Here is a 15612-nt window from a genome sequence, read left to right as displayed (position 1 = left end):
GGGGGGGGGGGGGGGAGGCACATATCTCCCTTTCTAGACACTAAACCTTTGAAGGAAGAAACTAAATCTCCTAACATCCCCCTTTCCAACATTCCTCCTCTCCATACTACCTAAACAGGAACTGACAGTTTTGCCAAGTTCTTGTTTTACCAAATAATGGCATTTAGAAACAATCACAAATCACCACTTACACTCTCCATCATTTCATAAAAAAATGAATTGATACCAATGCATAGAACAGACATGAGCTTAGAGAGAGAATGCTTTAAGAGTTCCTGATTTTCCTTATTTTGATGCCAATATCAATAAACTCTCCATGAATGTAATTGGTACTAGAAATAGGATTACAAACCCTCTACATCAAATTGTTCTGGGGTTCCATCAACATGGGTACAGGCAATTATTCTAACAACTAGAATATTTCACACCTTGGAAAATGCATGGGGGTTCTTATTACACAGTATGGGATAAATCAGTCTCAACAAATCCCTTATCAATTTTAACAAGCTTTAACCTTTTCAGAAATTGCCATATATGTCAATATTGGCTCTACCTGGTGATTAGAGCCAAGACTTAGGATGTGCAACAGATGATCCTAACCAAATACTTTGTTTATCCCTCATTGCAATACTTGCAACATAGAACAGCAATTTTTTTTGGCGGGGAGGGGGCACATATCTCCCTTTCTAGACACTAAATCTTTGAAGGAAGAAACTAATTTCTCCTATCATAGTACCCCTATTAAGGCAATATTTGAAAATATTGTGGATCTCTATAAGCATTTACCAAATGTTTGAATATCTTAAGAGTGTTTATTGAAACAACATAATTGTACATAGTAAAATCTCAGTGATTATTTTATGTTTCATTAATGGAAGTAGGAATTGGATGTGTTGTCAGTATTCACTCATTAACTCTTCAAATCTATATAAAACCCTTAATATGTGCTTCTACTGTACTGACATAATAAAAATGGCCCTCCATCTGCTTAGTATCATAGTAATGAGCAGAATGTAGTCCTTGCCTTCAAGGGTGTCAAGAATAGGTGCATCTAAAGCCCATATGATCTTTTAGAACTGTGTCTCACAAAAACATATCCAATTATTTGAATGATATAAATATAAATAATTTAATCATTTTAAATCTCAATAGAGTAAACACTTGCTGAGATATGTTTTTCTTAGCGAGAATAAAACCTGCTTATCACCATTAAGTGGTAATACCTACTGTATTTGAGAGTCCTCCTTGCTAACAAATTACAGCCACTATCCTCATGACATAGTTCACTTAGATTGGAGTCTTAGCCTTGTACACTTTAAATGATACAATAAATCTGCTTACTATTGCAAGTCTTGTTGTATTTGCTGTTCTCCTGTGCAAATCCTTCCAGTCGGCACTGAAAACGATGCTGCCAAAATTCTTGAAACCAAGGGTTTCGGAGGTTTGTTTCTGGCCGGAGCTTCAGATAGTAATCATCAAACCACTTGACATCAGGAGACTGGAGCTTGATTGTGATTCCACCAACAGCTTCTCGCTGATATCCATCTGTCACATCGTACCTATCAGCCCAGCCATCACTGTGGGAACACACACACACACACACAGACAAAAACAAAAACAAAAACAAACAAACAAAAAAAAAAACAGAACAGAAATCTTCTGAGTAAATGATTCCTTTTGTTTTTTCTATTTTTTGGTTTACTATGTCAGTCATGAAATGGGTACCTCAGACCACAGGATGGTCATGCATTATACCTAGGTGATTGTTAAGATAACAGCTTGTTAAAATGAAAAAGTGCAGTAACACCAAGAAAACTTTAGGCTTCAGAATGCTAACCTCTCTTATCTTGAGTTGCAAAAAATTACCTAATACTTTTGGCAGAATTTTACTTGTTGTAAAATTCAATATATGCATTTACATTGCATAATAGAACAGAACCATTCACACCTTTTTTTTTTTCCCTCTTTCTCAGTGATACTGAGGATTGAACCTGGGGATGGGCACATCTCTTTTGAGGTATATCCTCAGCCCTCTTTATTTTTTTTTATTTTGAATCAGGCTTTCACTAAGCTGCTGAGGCAGCCCATGAACTTGTAATCCTCCTGCCTCAGCCTCCTGAGTCACTGGAATTATAGGTGTGCACCACAGTGTCAGTTTACCATTTATTGATACTGGATATGTCAGGTTAACTTTCAATATACTCATTTCTTTTACTTTATGATAAACATTAAAATAATCATAAGAATAAAAATATTTCCAGTACATGCCTAACATTAATTTAACCACCCTATAACATGATATTAATTTTTGTTAACATTATACAAGTGAATTATAGAGAATAAAAAAAACTTTCTAATTATACTCATTCTATTATTTCAGTCTCAAACTTAAATCTTGGTAGTCCATCACCCATATACCCTTTGCTATCCCATAGAACTTTTCAATTATATTTAAAATATGTATTTAAAATCATGTTTTAAAGTGATTGAAAGAACTTCTTAACAATGGGCCATCAAGGTTCAGGACAGGGATCACACTCCTCAACCTACTATCATTATATATACTAATAACTCAAGTTAGTAACCTAGGAATTTTAAAATAAAAGAGGTTGGAACCAGACAGTCCATGTTATAAAGCTATAAGACAGTATAACAATAACAAAAGAGTATTCTAAGCTTATTTGGGAAATACATGGGACACAACACTGGAAACAAAACACAAGAAAAAATGTTTAAATCAAACTTGGATACTCCCAGGGGGCCCAGGGAGAAGGCACCTTGGAATCCCCCCCCCCTCTCAATGGAACACACACAGCTAGGGCTGCATGTTTGCTGGGACTTGGTGCTTCTGCCTTTCTCTTGAAGAGGTTCTAACTGCTCTTTAAGCAAATAAAAAGGAAAAGGAAAATTTGACAATTTAAAACAGCAACACCAAAAATGTAAGGGAAGAGATATAGAGGAAGATAAGAGGAAGAATAGAGAAGAGCCCCCGGAATGGAAAGCAGGAGGTGTTTGAACCTGTGCTCCAGGAAGAAGGCAGTGGGCACTGGGGGAGGATAAGGGAAGGGACTTCTATTATCAAGTACTGTTTACCTCAGTGATTCCATTTTCTTTTGAATGCATTTTTGTTCTTAGAATTTTTGTCTTTGAGACAAAGAACATGATCCAATAAGTGGCACAGAAGACCAATATGTAGTTATGCAAGTTAATAAATACAATAACACAAAAAGAATGCACTTTTTTTCATTATGATCTATTATACCAAGTCTGATTAAAAAAATAATTAATTAAGAGTTGCTCCAGAAGTCACATAGGTGTTATGGGAATTTGCAATGACTTGAGGTATTTCCTATAGCATCAATAAGTAGAAGAAGAGAAAATAAATAAATAAACAAAAGGAACCATTTCTTTCTCTAAGTCTCCTTGACAGGAAGATATCTTATTAAAAGTTATCTATGGTAAAATCTGAAAAAACTTTTGTGGCAGATTAGGGAAAAAAAAAGTGTAATGCAATATGTTTTGTCCCAGTGTTGAATTTGGTTACTTCACACATTGTCTTTCCTTAAGTTTCTCATTTTCAGCTCCAGAAGATTTTATTTAAAGCTGACAAGTTGAAATGAAGTGGGCTTGTTTGCCTCACTTTCTCTCTGTGTTGTGGAGGGTTTATTATATCACTGATATGGGAGTGTGGGTCTCATTGCCACTCCAGGAGCTGCATGGGCGTGCTGCAAGTGGGACAGGAAGCTCTGTTTGTCAAGCAGAGCCCCATTCTCCAAGGAAGTGGCAATTTAAATTGTTCCTTTTGTTAACATTAGCTCACTCTTATGTAACACTATGATTATGAATATTACATAAGAAATGTAATATTATAATGGGTCCAATTTACCCTTCACAATTCATTCATTGAATTTAATGGGAATTGTAAAAAAGCTTGTCTTGAAAAAGTTACTTGCAGGCAATGTTTTCATAAAGGAAAACCGTCAGGACCAAAGAGTGTTAATTTACTTATCTCTCATCATGTTCTTTCTCTTTGTTTTTTTCAGATAGAAATCTCTAAGTTTAAGCTTGTAAAAAAAAAAATGATGCTTTACTATTAGCCTTAAAGGTTCAGTTGTTTAGTTAAAATGATTTTTGTTCCAGATATTTCTAATCAAGAGCAAAATAAAAATCATAAAGAGGATAGTGCAGAAAAAGAAAATCCCAACACCTGTGTGCAAAACAGGGTCATTCTATTCAAACTGAATGAGACTATGTGCTGGGTAAGTCACAAGAAAAGACATTTGATGATGTGAAGTTAAAGGATGCTTTAGATTATAAAATGTTAACATTTTTCTTAACAAATGCTTTTGAGATTTAAGATGTAATAAATCCCAAAATAAAATGAAATGCTAAGAAATCCTGAACATACCTTTCTACCACCTAATGCTTTCTATTACTTCGACAGAGTAGTCCTTCAAAATGTTGGCATCAATTTAATGCTTTGGGTGGCATGTGTTTCCCCCAAAACAAGGGGAAAAGGGAAAGAACTAACATTTATTGAAAAACAACTCTATGTAAAGCATTGATTTAGCTTTACTTTTTTACCTATCTGCGATCCATCCATTCATCTAATTTCTCTTTCATCTCACTAGTGGACATGCTACCTATCTCCTTATCATCTATATCATTCCTTCCTTTCTAATTTTTTTATATATAGTATTTTCAATATTTATAAATTCTATATTTGCAAATTTAGAGCTGGAGTTATAGCTCAGTTCTAGAGCACTTGCCTAGCCCAGACAAGGCCCTGGTTTCAATTCCCAGAACAGAAAAAAAATGTATTTGAAAATTCACTTATTTCCAAAAATTTATTTGCAACAACCAAATCAATACTGGTGGTATTTTTGCAGTTGTTCACAGGTATGCATGCAGAAACAAAAAGCTGGCATGCATAGTCCCAAATGAGGTTGAAAAGGATGTCCCTAGGCCTTTACATCAGTTCTCATACAATAAAAATGTGTGCTTTTCACATTCTATTTGGTGCCAGGTCTTTCCTAGTTTTGTGTTTTCTGCTGGTGATTTTGCTGCCTCACATGGCACCCAGCCTTAGTGAGGCTATGTTGTTCAGTGTAAGCACAAGAAAGCTGAATATAAAACTATTCATAAAGAATGGATAAAACAGTGTTTGCTTCAAGTTCAATGTTAATGAATTAATACTATTAAGTAAGTGAGAATAGCTTCAAAAAGGAACAAATAAATAAAGTTGCATATGCCTAGCAAGTGAAAATATTGTGACTAGAGACTCACAGAACCTAAGTGTGTATTTCCTTTAGGAGCAACTGACAGTCTTCACTAATTTAATGTTTATTCCATGTTTGTACAATCATGGAGTGAATGGAGCATTGACTGTATACATAGTTTTAATCAGGATGTTGTTTTAGTCAGTCTTGTAGTTTTTATTTGGCTGCACAAACAGAGTAATATGGACATTTGAAATAGGATAAGTGTTCTTAACTTAGAACTTGGCTCAAGTCAAGGAAGAATCTCCGTACCTCTTAACCTGTTCTCAAAACCACTCCCAGCAGAAACTTAGAGCCCTAAAATCTTCCCTGAAGATGTCTTTAAAGACATGCTCATATAGCAAGGATTTACCTTCATTTTCTTCCTAGAATTACATTATCAAAAATATATACTCCTTTCTACAATTTACCTTTCCCCTTCCAACTCAATTTCCCATTGTTTCTCAAAATTAGTAACTCATGAAAGTGTAATTTTTTTTTCTTTTCAATAGGTTATGTTTAAAACAAAATTGCCTCCACCTAAAAACTTATTTCTATATCTTAATAACCTTTCTTCTTTACTTCAATATTTATTGCACATCATGTCTTAGACTAAATTATTTGTTTGCAATGATAGTTCCAATATCTCAATGGCATAGAACAAAGGCTTGTTTGTTCCTCAGCCTTTACATTCACTGTGAGTGGGCTGTGACTCTGCTCTATTTTGTTGAAGGGAAAATAGTGTAAGGGAACCATATGATGGTTCTTAAAGATTCTGCTTAGAAGTGGCATACATTATTTCTACCATTGACCACAAGAAGTCATATGACTAAACATAACCTGATGGGCCAGGCAGCTACAATTTTTTCCACAGAAAGGAGTAGTCACTATTCCAAAGAAAATGCAATTTATTATATATTGAAATTGTATTGGAACTGGAAAAAACATCAGTTGAATAGGTTTTAGACATATTTCAAAAGCTCAGTCTAGCCTACAGAGCTATATAAATCACCTATGAATGAATATCATTATAGGTATGAATTAAATTTTACAATGGGAGATTATATCAGTAAATAATTGATTAACTATCCATAGGATAATAAGATATAAATTGCATTTGAAAAATGTGGATAATATTATTTTGAAATATTATTTTCTATATAGTGAGAGAATATTTGTGAGTCAAGGAACAGTCTTAATTGAACATTGCAGCTAGGTGTTCATCACCTTTTTATTGCTGTGACCAAAACCCCTTCAGGACCAACTTAGAGGAGGAAAAGTTTATTTTGGGCTCATGGTTTCAAAGTTTCAGTCTACTGATGGCTGAATCCACTGTTCTGGGTCTGAGGTGAGGCAGAATATTATGGAAGAAGAGTGTGGTGGATGTACCTTCTTAGCTCTTGACAGCCCAGAAACAGAGAGAGCGCAAGGAGCCAGGGACAAGTCATATAAACCCCAAGGGCATGCACCCAATAACTTACTTCCTACAGCAATACCTACCTGCCTATAGGTACTACCAGGTAATCTGTTCAAATTGCTAATCCATCAAATGGATTAACCCACTGATTGGGTTACAGCTGTCGTAGTCTAATCATTTCACCTCTGAACATTTCTGCTTTTTGGGGTGACGCCTTACATCCAAACCATAACAAGCTATGTAGGATGCACAAGGTAGTGAGTTAATGAAAAGTGAGCTGAGAGGACAATTGTAAATTCTTCTTCTTCTTTTATTTTTTATTTATTTTATTCATTTTTTGGCAAACCCTAATGCTTTTTTGAAAGTACTGGGGAGCCAGTGGTGCCTTTTAAGGGGGAAATGATATGAAGAGATGCTGAGAACTGGATGAATTCTGAAAGCAGTGTGGGTGACAGTTCAGAGCAGTTGGATTTGAATGTTAGAGGATCAAGTTAGAAAATGTGTTGCAATGGCCAAGAAAACAGAGTTGAATTAAAGAGCAACAGTAATAAAGAGCAATGAATTGTATTTGCAAGGAAACCTGATTTAGAATCCCTAGTATAGTTGTAAAAAATATAGGGTAAAGAATTTTTGCGGTTTGCAGAAAAAGAATAACAATATTGTACTTCCATACCCTTGTTTGGAAAATATAGGAAGAGAACAGGTTTGTTATGAAAAAAGAAGAACTAAGTATATGAGTTGGGGTCCCTGATTGTCATATTTTTCTTAATATTTATGCTGTGTAATATTTCTTTTACTTTGATTTTTATGCATTGTCTATATAGACAATTGGTTTAAATGTTATTTATGCATTGTCTATATAGACAATTGGTTTAAATGTTAAAAAGAAATGCTAACAATTTTCTTATTTGTGGTCCAATATCTTATCAATCTATTCTTTTCTATTATATATATGTTTTTGTAGAAGTATAATAATTGTTGGAGCTTAAATACTTAGTGAGGGATAAAGCCAAATAGAGAAACATAAAAATTTGGTAGTTCATTATTTCCTTATAAAATAAATATTTTAACTTTATAGTTATTTTATCATATATTGTATTAAATCAATGATTATCATAGGGTGGCCAGCACCTTACCAGGGAACTTTTGCCTGCTAAGAAGGATAAGCCTCATAAGAATTTAAAGTCAGAAATAACAGAAGAACAAAAGACAAAGTTAGAATTAACTTTAAAGGATGGGGCTTCTGATAGGTGCAGTCCACACAGGATCTGGAGCTAGACAATTAGAAAATGGCTCCCAAGGTTTATTTAAGGGGGTACATCAAAGGCAGGGATAGGTTTCAGGGGTGGAGTTTTGCTTCATGGTGTCTTGCAGGCAGCAGGTTGATTTGCATCTTGGCAGGTCACACCCATCTCTGAGAGGCTGTGTAGCTACAATAGATCACCCCATCTCTGGTGCTGTGTGGGACAGGCAGAGCTTAATAGGACTCACAATGTGTCTGGGCAGTCAGCCAGAGGATATATCCACTGGAAGTTCCCACACATTAGATTCTCTTATTCATTAGGCTGTGATGCCAGTATAGTCCACACACAGCCCATGGATGGCTCTTGACAAATGATATGTAAAACAAGCCAATAGTTGTAAAATAATCACCACAGTATTTACCACCAATAACATGAATGCATTTTTTAAAATTTTGCTAGATGTAGAGATGCCCCTGATATATACATGCTAACAAAAATAAGCAAAAATAATACTTATGAAAATTATGAAAAAAAACAAAATTAACAATTATCTAATGCTGACTGGAGAAGCTAAATAATCTTAAAATATGTCTCTTTTATAAAAGCATAAATCTATAAAGGCAGAATATATAATTTTCCTTCCTTTCTAATTTATAAAATCAATAATTGTTTTGAGTGATTGTTATGCAAAAATACATGTACTATTGAAAAATGTGTTGGATCATTCTTTAGTGACAGTGTCAATGTTGTATTCACTCTAGTACATTAATTTGGTAAGGATTTTGGATGCTTCTTCTGTACAAGAAAGTGGTGGGGTGAGTCTACACTCTCAAGGGGTCAACAGTCTGTTAGGCATGACCTGCCTAAACAGGCATTGCCAATTTCCATCCCCCTGAGTATTTCTCATTCATCCTTCATACTGGGTATCCTTCCACTGTATCTTTCAGTAAATCTTTTCAGAATCAGCATAGCTTACTGGATTTCCGGTCATTAACTGAAAAATCACATTCCTGTCCTGCTTTCCTAAGACTATTCCACAATCACTTCAATTAATATTCTGGATGTTTCCAAACTCCTAGTTCTTACATTTACAATCTCTTCATTTATTTACCTGGAAGGCTAATCAAATACAATAATTTTAAAATGTTCAGTTGTTGAACTCTCAAATGACAGCATAATTATTTACTATAACTCAATAGAATTATTGAAGAGGCATCTGCTATCTGTCATGGGCAAATAACATAAATGAGAGTCTTTCTAAAAGGTACAATGCCAAACTAAAAAATGTATATATCTAAATGACTATTTCTAGAAGTTACAGTTGTTAAAACTGGGTCTTGGAGATTCGAGTTTGGTAGGTGGCAATGGAGAAGTGCTGGCATATGCAGTTATTCTTGCTTACCAAAAGCTTTAGTTTTGCCTATTGCCAAGATACAGAAACTTCTAAGACTAACCACACACATGCTGTCTATTGGAGACACAGCACACTGATTCTTGTTTCTCAACTATGTAACACTTTCACACGAATGCATAGAATGCATAGAATGCCATCTCTTCAACTCCTCATGTTCCCCAAGTTGATCAGTCTAGTCATCCATCAACTAGATAGGTTTAACTTGAATGCAACTTAGCAAAATCTTTCCAGAGCTCCTGTGGGCTCATTGGTTTCCTCCTCTTTGCTTCTAAAGTACCATGCCATTCATTTATTTACTGAACAAGTGTTTTGTAACTAATATTCCAAATGTGCAAATACAGTGGTAAACAAGAAAGACAAGATTTCAGCTCTCCTAGGAGTCACATGGTGAAGTTTTTAGTTTTGAAATCGTCATGGCATTAAATTTAGCTACATTTATTTCTGTCCCTCAAGTTGACTATACATTTTGTGCTCTGGAAATGTTTGTATTCTAATGTTTATTACAATGGTTGGCACATACTAAGCATTCAAGAAATGATATTAGAAAATTAGACTTTAAATGATGAAATTCAAATTATACAGAATTCTTTTCAGATACAACATCCAGTCATTTTTAATTAAGAAAACAACACGACTTGAACGTACCTTATAAAATAACTGAAAGCTGAGTGAATTCCTCCTCCAAAATGGTCCTCTCCATTATCTACCTGATGCTATTAAGGTTAATGAGTATATTCATTAGGCCTCAACCCAGCATTTTTTTCAAAATCTGTTCACAACCCACAAAATTATTATGGAAACTGCTGTTCTACCCACATGTAATCATCATCCTGCCAAATCTCTTACCAATAGCATTTTAAAAGATATTCTGGGATTTAAAAAATTCTAATAGTGGGAGTTTACTGGCTTTCTGGCTACTTTCATATAATCCTGTCTTCACCCTGGGGGAGTGGGACATTTCAGAGTCTCTAAATAGTAGTGAAAAGCAGGGAAGGATATTGAGACTTTAAATAAAATTTCTTATGAATATATACTAAACATTAATGAATTACTCAATTATAAATGAAGCAAAATGTATACTTGCTGAGAAAAAAGGTGTGGTTATGAACTGAAAGTCAATCTGTGACGTTTGTAAATCTGTTCTTCCCATTTTCCGAGATTTATAAAGGATGAGTGGAGGTGGATTGGATGAGCTGTATCAGAACATTCAACAGAAGGGAGGAAAGTCAGGGACATGAAATTTGCTATATGTCTAACATAAGGTGCTTTCCATTGTGTGACTGCCTATTGCTCTGCAGGATTTTTAGGTAATTCTTAGTAACCTTAAATTTTATAGCTGAAGAAATGAGGCTTTTAGGCATTAATTAGTGTACTCCAAATTCTACAAAGCTCTAGCTTCTTTCCATACATACGTAATGACACACTACTTGGTGGCCGTACGAAGAGGTGTTTCTTAATGGACGTATTTGAGAGCACATATTGGAGAACAAAAAGCAGAATGCAGGGCTGAGAGCATGCATGCTGAGTCCTAGAACAGCTCCCAGGACTCCTAATCATTGGTTCATACATATCTCTTCTGGTTATTCAAACACTAAACTAGAAAGGCACTGCTTAGAAGGGATTTTCAAGATGTACTTAAGGTCCCAAATAAATCAATCTAAAATAGGAAAATTATTTTAGGTGACTGATCTAATCAGGCAAATCCTGAAAAGGAGACGGCTCTTCCTATCCAAAGAGTTTCAAACACAAAAGGGATTTGACCTTAGAGAGGTAGAGAACATCTCTATGGTTGCCTTTGAAGACAGAGGGATCCACATGGAAAGGAATGCAGTGGCCTGTAGGAACTGAGAATGATCCCCACGAACAACCAGAAAGGAAATGAGGATTCAGGCCTACATTCAAAAAAACTGAATTCAGTAAAAAAATCTTGAATGTGCTTGGAGATAGATTCTTCCACAAAGCCTTGCCCAGTACCATTACCTGAGCCTGTTTGGTCCTGAGCAGAGAACCTAGTTTTCCATAATCCCTCCAGCAATTATCAGGTAATAAATGCATATTTCTTTATGCTTTTAAATTTATGGTAATTTTTTACACAATAATAGAAATTTATTCTTCACTGCCTCCCTCTTTTCTATACTTCCTCTGTTGGAAGACTGATCCCATTAATATTGGAAGTATTAATACAGTGAATCAAAACAATTAAAATCTCTAGAGCATGCCTCCTGCCTTGATTTTGGCTCTAGGGCACCAAGCATTCTCCTCTGATTTAACATTTCATCCTTCCAAGGGTGCTTCCTCAGTATGCACATTCTTTATAGAGAAGATGAGAAATATCTTTGTAAATAGATTGATTACTTTGTGTATTTCACAATCTGTTTCTTTTGTCATATTATAGCCATTGGAGAAGTGCAAAAATTGAGGGTATTGTATAAAATGTGCAAGAATTTAGTAAGCAGAATTATTCAGTGAAATAGAGGAAACACTTTGAGTAAGTAATTGTATCTGCAGCTTTATATAACCATTTCTATGTTTTCCTATTAATTTTCCTTTTTTACGATAACCTTCTTATTTTCAGTCTACATTTTTTCCCACCTGGATTTCCAAGAAGTTAGTCCCAAATCGACTAACTTCTTCAGATAAACTGGTAAACTCTCATCATTGAACAAATGCTTAGATTTATCTGTTAACAAGTCTGTGCTAGGACAATACTAACATTTCAACAAATATATTTTTCTCTTTGTTTTTTCTTCTTCTGTGAAGGCCAAGCCGACTCTCAGAGAATGATCTGGTATATTTAATGCTATTAAACACAACATTCATGCAATTAATCAATAATTGTTTATCAAATGCCTATTAAATTCTAAACAATAAGGTGGACTTGCTAAGTATATTGATGAATAGAATCTCCAACCTCCAACTTATTTTCTTCCTTTATCTCTCATTTCATAATTTCAGACCTAATATATTTTCATGATACTTTTTTTACATATTTCTGCAGAATTTAGTATCATTCTTTCATCTAATAAACTCTAATGAGTTACAGTGTGCCTACCCATTTTCTACAGAGTGCTATATATATATATGGAATACAGAGAAGTAAATTATCATTCTCTACCAACTCTTCTGCATTAGAGTCAGGCAAATGAAAACTTACTAGAAAGATAACAGCATCCATGTGTTTGTTCTCTGTTATCTATCTATCTATCTATCTATCTATCTATCTATCTATCTATCTATCTATCCATCCATCCATACTGCCAGGTTTCATATCAGTTGTACAAGCCTGAGTCTGTGAAGTAGTTATTTTTATATCTTCAAATTTCATGTGAGGAGGAAACTGCAGCTGAAAAAGTAGTAAATTGCATAAGGTTATATATGATTTAAACTCAGTCACTTAAATATAGAAACTAAAACTGAAAGAGTAAAACTTCTTAAACGTGATACTTGATCCAATTTGTGTGCAAAATAAATGCATGAAACTGTAGAGAGAAGAGTTAATTTCTATCAACACACACACTTTCAAAATGTTTTTTTTCCTTTTCTGAGACATAATTATCTTAAACTATTGCATATTCTCACAGTGAGCCAGCTGTATACCATTAGAATACACTGGCATAGTTATTTAGAATCTCTCTAATCAGAAGGAAAAGAGCAATTAGATGATGCTCAAGACACTTTGAATTCTGTTCATAAACACAGAATGGACTTGTTTTTCAATTTAAATTTCACTGGTAGGAAATATATTTCTTTCTTGATAAAGTATAACCATGACACCTACTGAAACCAAGTCTATTGTTAATGTCTCACATCTATTTGATATGTTTTACAAACAAACACATCTGTAGAAGACTAACAAATAATCAAAACCTGTACTGAGTTTGAGAAATATATATTCCAATAAATTAGAAAACCTAGAAGAAATGGATGCAATTCTGGACACATATGACTTGCCAAAAGTGAATCAAGAGGACATAGAAAACCTAAACAGACCAATAGCAAGCAATGAGATAGAAGGAGTAATAAAAAGTCTTCCAACTAAGAAATCCCTAGAATCAGATGGATTCTCAACTGAAATTCTAACAGACTTTTAAAGAAGAAATAGCCATTATACAAAAAGGCAGACAAAGTACATATCTAATAGTATGAAAAATTTAGATGTCATATGCCCAATAATTAATCCAAGTAGAATGAAAATGTTAAGTCACATATTAGAAACTGAACAACTACTTTCATTTAGAGCCATGATAAATTTGATAAATCTTTCTCAAAAGACAATTAGAAAGGCTAAGGGTTTTTAAAATTTATTTAAAATTTCAGAAAGTATCAATTTAGCCAGAACTATAGGGACAAAGATTAGAGAGAGAGAAATAAAATGTACTGGGTACAAATGTCCCTTTGGGGTATGTGATAATTCATTGACATTGAATTCGTTAAAGAGAAGCTAAGATGTGGGGGACAAAAGCACTAAGTGAGTTTCAATAGTTGTTGTTACTTTATGTTCCAGGCTAACATTATACCCAAAATATGATCAGCAAATATCTGGAAAGTAAGACAAGCACATATATTTGAAGCAGATGTTTGAGGCTATTTTACTCCTTGAACTATTTGCTAATTTCTAGGTCATAGTTGTAGAGTTCAGAAAATGAGCATTAAACAGTGACTAAGAGGCTGAAAAGACGAACGGAGTGTTAGGTTGTCATACTGAATTAAGGAAAAAGAACTGAATTTCTCCAAGGAAAAAACAATGCCTGTGAACCCTTTTGATTTTCTTTTTTAAAGTTTGTTTTATTGATGCATTATAATTATACATAATGGTGGGCTTCATTGTTACATATTCCTACATGCACATAATGTAACTATAATTTGGCCAATATAATTCCTCAACATTTCCCCTTTTCCTCATCTTCTCCCTCTCCTCATCCCTTTTCTCCACTCTACTGATGTCCCTTCCATTTTGTCCCTTCTCTTCCATGTCCCTTTGTCGGGTGGGTAGGAGAGGTATTAGGGATTGAACTCAGGGGCACTCAACTACTGAGCCACATCCTCAACCCTATTTTGTATTTTATTTAGAGACAGGGTTTCACTGAGTTGCTTAGCATCTCACTTTTGCTGAGGCTGGCTTTGAACTTCTGATCCTCCTGCCTCAGCCTCCCAAGCCCCTGGGATTACGGGTGTGCATCATCTCACCTGGCTCCATTTTCACAAGATCCATCTTCATCTCCACCTTTTTCTTTTTCTACTCTAGCTTCCACAAATGAAAGAAAATATATGACCCTTAACTTTCTGAGTTTGGCTTATTTTGCTGAACATAGCACTCTCAAGTTCAACCATTTTTCCTGCAAATGATGGAATTTCATTCATCTTTATGATGGAATAAAACTCCACTATATATGTACATATATATATCTCACATTTTCTTTATCTATTTATCCACTGATGGACACTTAAGCTGGTTCCATAGTTTGGCTATTATAAATTTTGTTGCTATGAACAAGGGTATGCATATATTAATCTATCATGCTGACTTCAATTCTTTAGGATAAGTACCAAGGAGTGATATAGCTGGATAACGTGGTGGTTCCATGCCTTGTCTTGAGGAAACTCCATACTGATTTCCACAGTGGCTGAGCTAATTTAAGTTCCCACCTACAGTGTAAAATGTTACTTTTTCTTCACATCCTCTCCAGCATTTATTATCGTATTATTGCATTGTTATTGTGTTCTTGGTGGCTGCCTTTCTAACTTTAAATGAAATCTAAGTGTAGTTTTGATTTGCATTTCCCTAATTGCTAAAGATGTCTAACTTTTTTCATATACTTTTTTGGCCATTTGTATTTTTTTTTTTTTTTTCACTTTTTTGAGAAATGTCTGTTTAGTTCATTTTCCCTTTTATTAATTGGGTTATGTGTTTATTTACTATTTTTTTCCTTTTTGGCATTGAGTTTTTGAGTTCTCTATATATTCTGGATATTAATTCCCTTTCAAAGCAATGGATGGCAAATATTTTCTCCCATTTTATAGGATATCTTTTCACTCTCTTAATCATTTCCTTTGCTCTGAAGAAGCTTTTTAATTTAACGGCATTCCACTTATTGATTCCTGGTTTTATTTATTGCCTTTTAGGTGTCTTGTTGAGAAATGGGTACCTTCACCTATATGGTGGCGTATGGACCCTATCTTTACTTCTAGCAGTTGCAAGGTTTCTGAGTCTTATTTCTAAGTCTGATCCATTTTGATTTGGCTTTTGTACAGGGTTAAAGATAGAAAATGACTTTCTCT

General features: G+C 34.5%; 1 protein-coding gene across 3 annotated transcripts in view; it reads right to left on the bottom strand.

Annotated features, from left to right (window-relative positions):
* Grm5 (glutamate metabotropic receptor 5) overlaps window positions 1-15612 on the bottom strand; it is a 464736-nt gene that overhangs the window by 129715 nt on the left and 319409 nt on the right. For all 3 annotated transcript variants that reach the window (XM_015477321.2, XM_015477320.2, XM_048787923.1), the window contains exon 4: window positions 1342-1577. In XM_015477321.2, coding sequence (XP_015332807.1) covers window positions 1342-1577 — 236 coding nt within the window. The remainder of the gene's footprint in view (window positions 1-1341; window positions 1578-15612) is intronic.

The sequence above is a fragment of the Marmota marmota genome, unplaced genomic scaffold, assembly GCF_001458135.2.
Source record: "Marmota marmota marmota unplaced genomic scaffold, marMar, whole genome shotgun sequence".
Lineage (NCBI taxonomy): Eukaryota > Metazoa > Chordata > Mammalia > Rodentia > Sciuridae > Marmota > Marmota marmota.
Note: the sequence above shows the minus strand (reverse complement) of the source record. Positions and strands in the feature narration are given on the sequence as shown.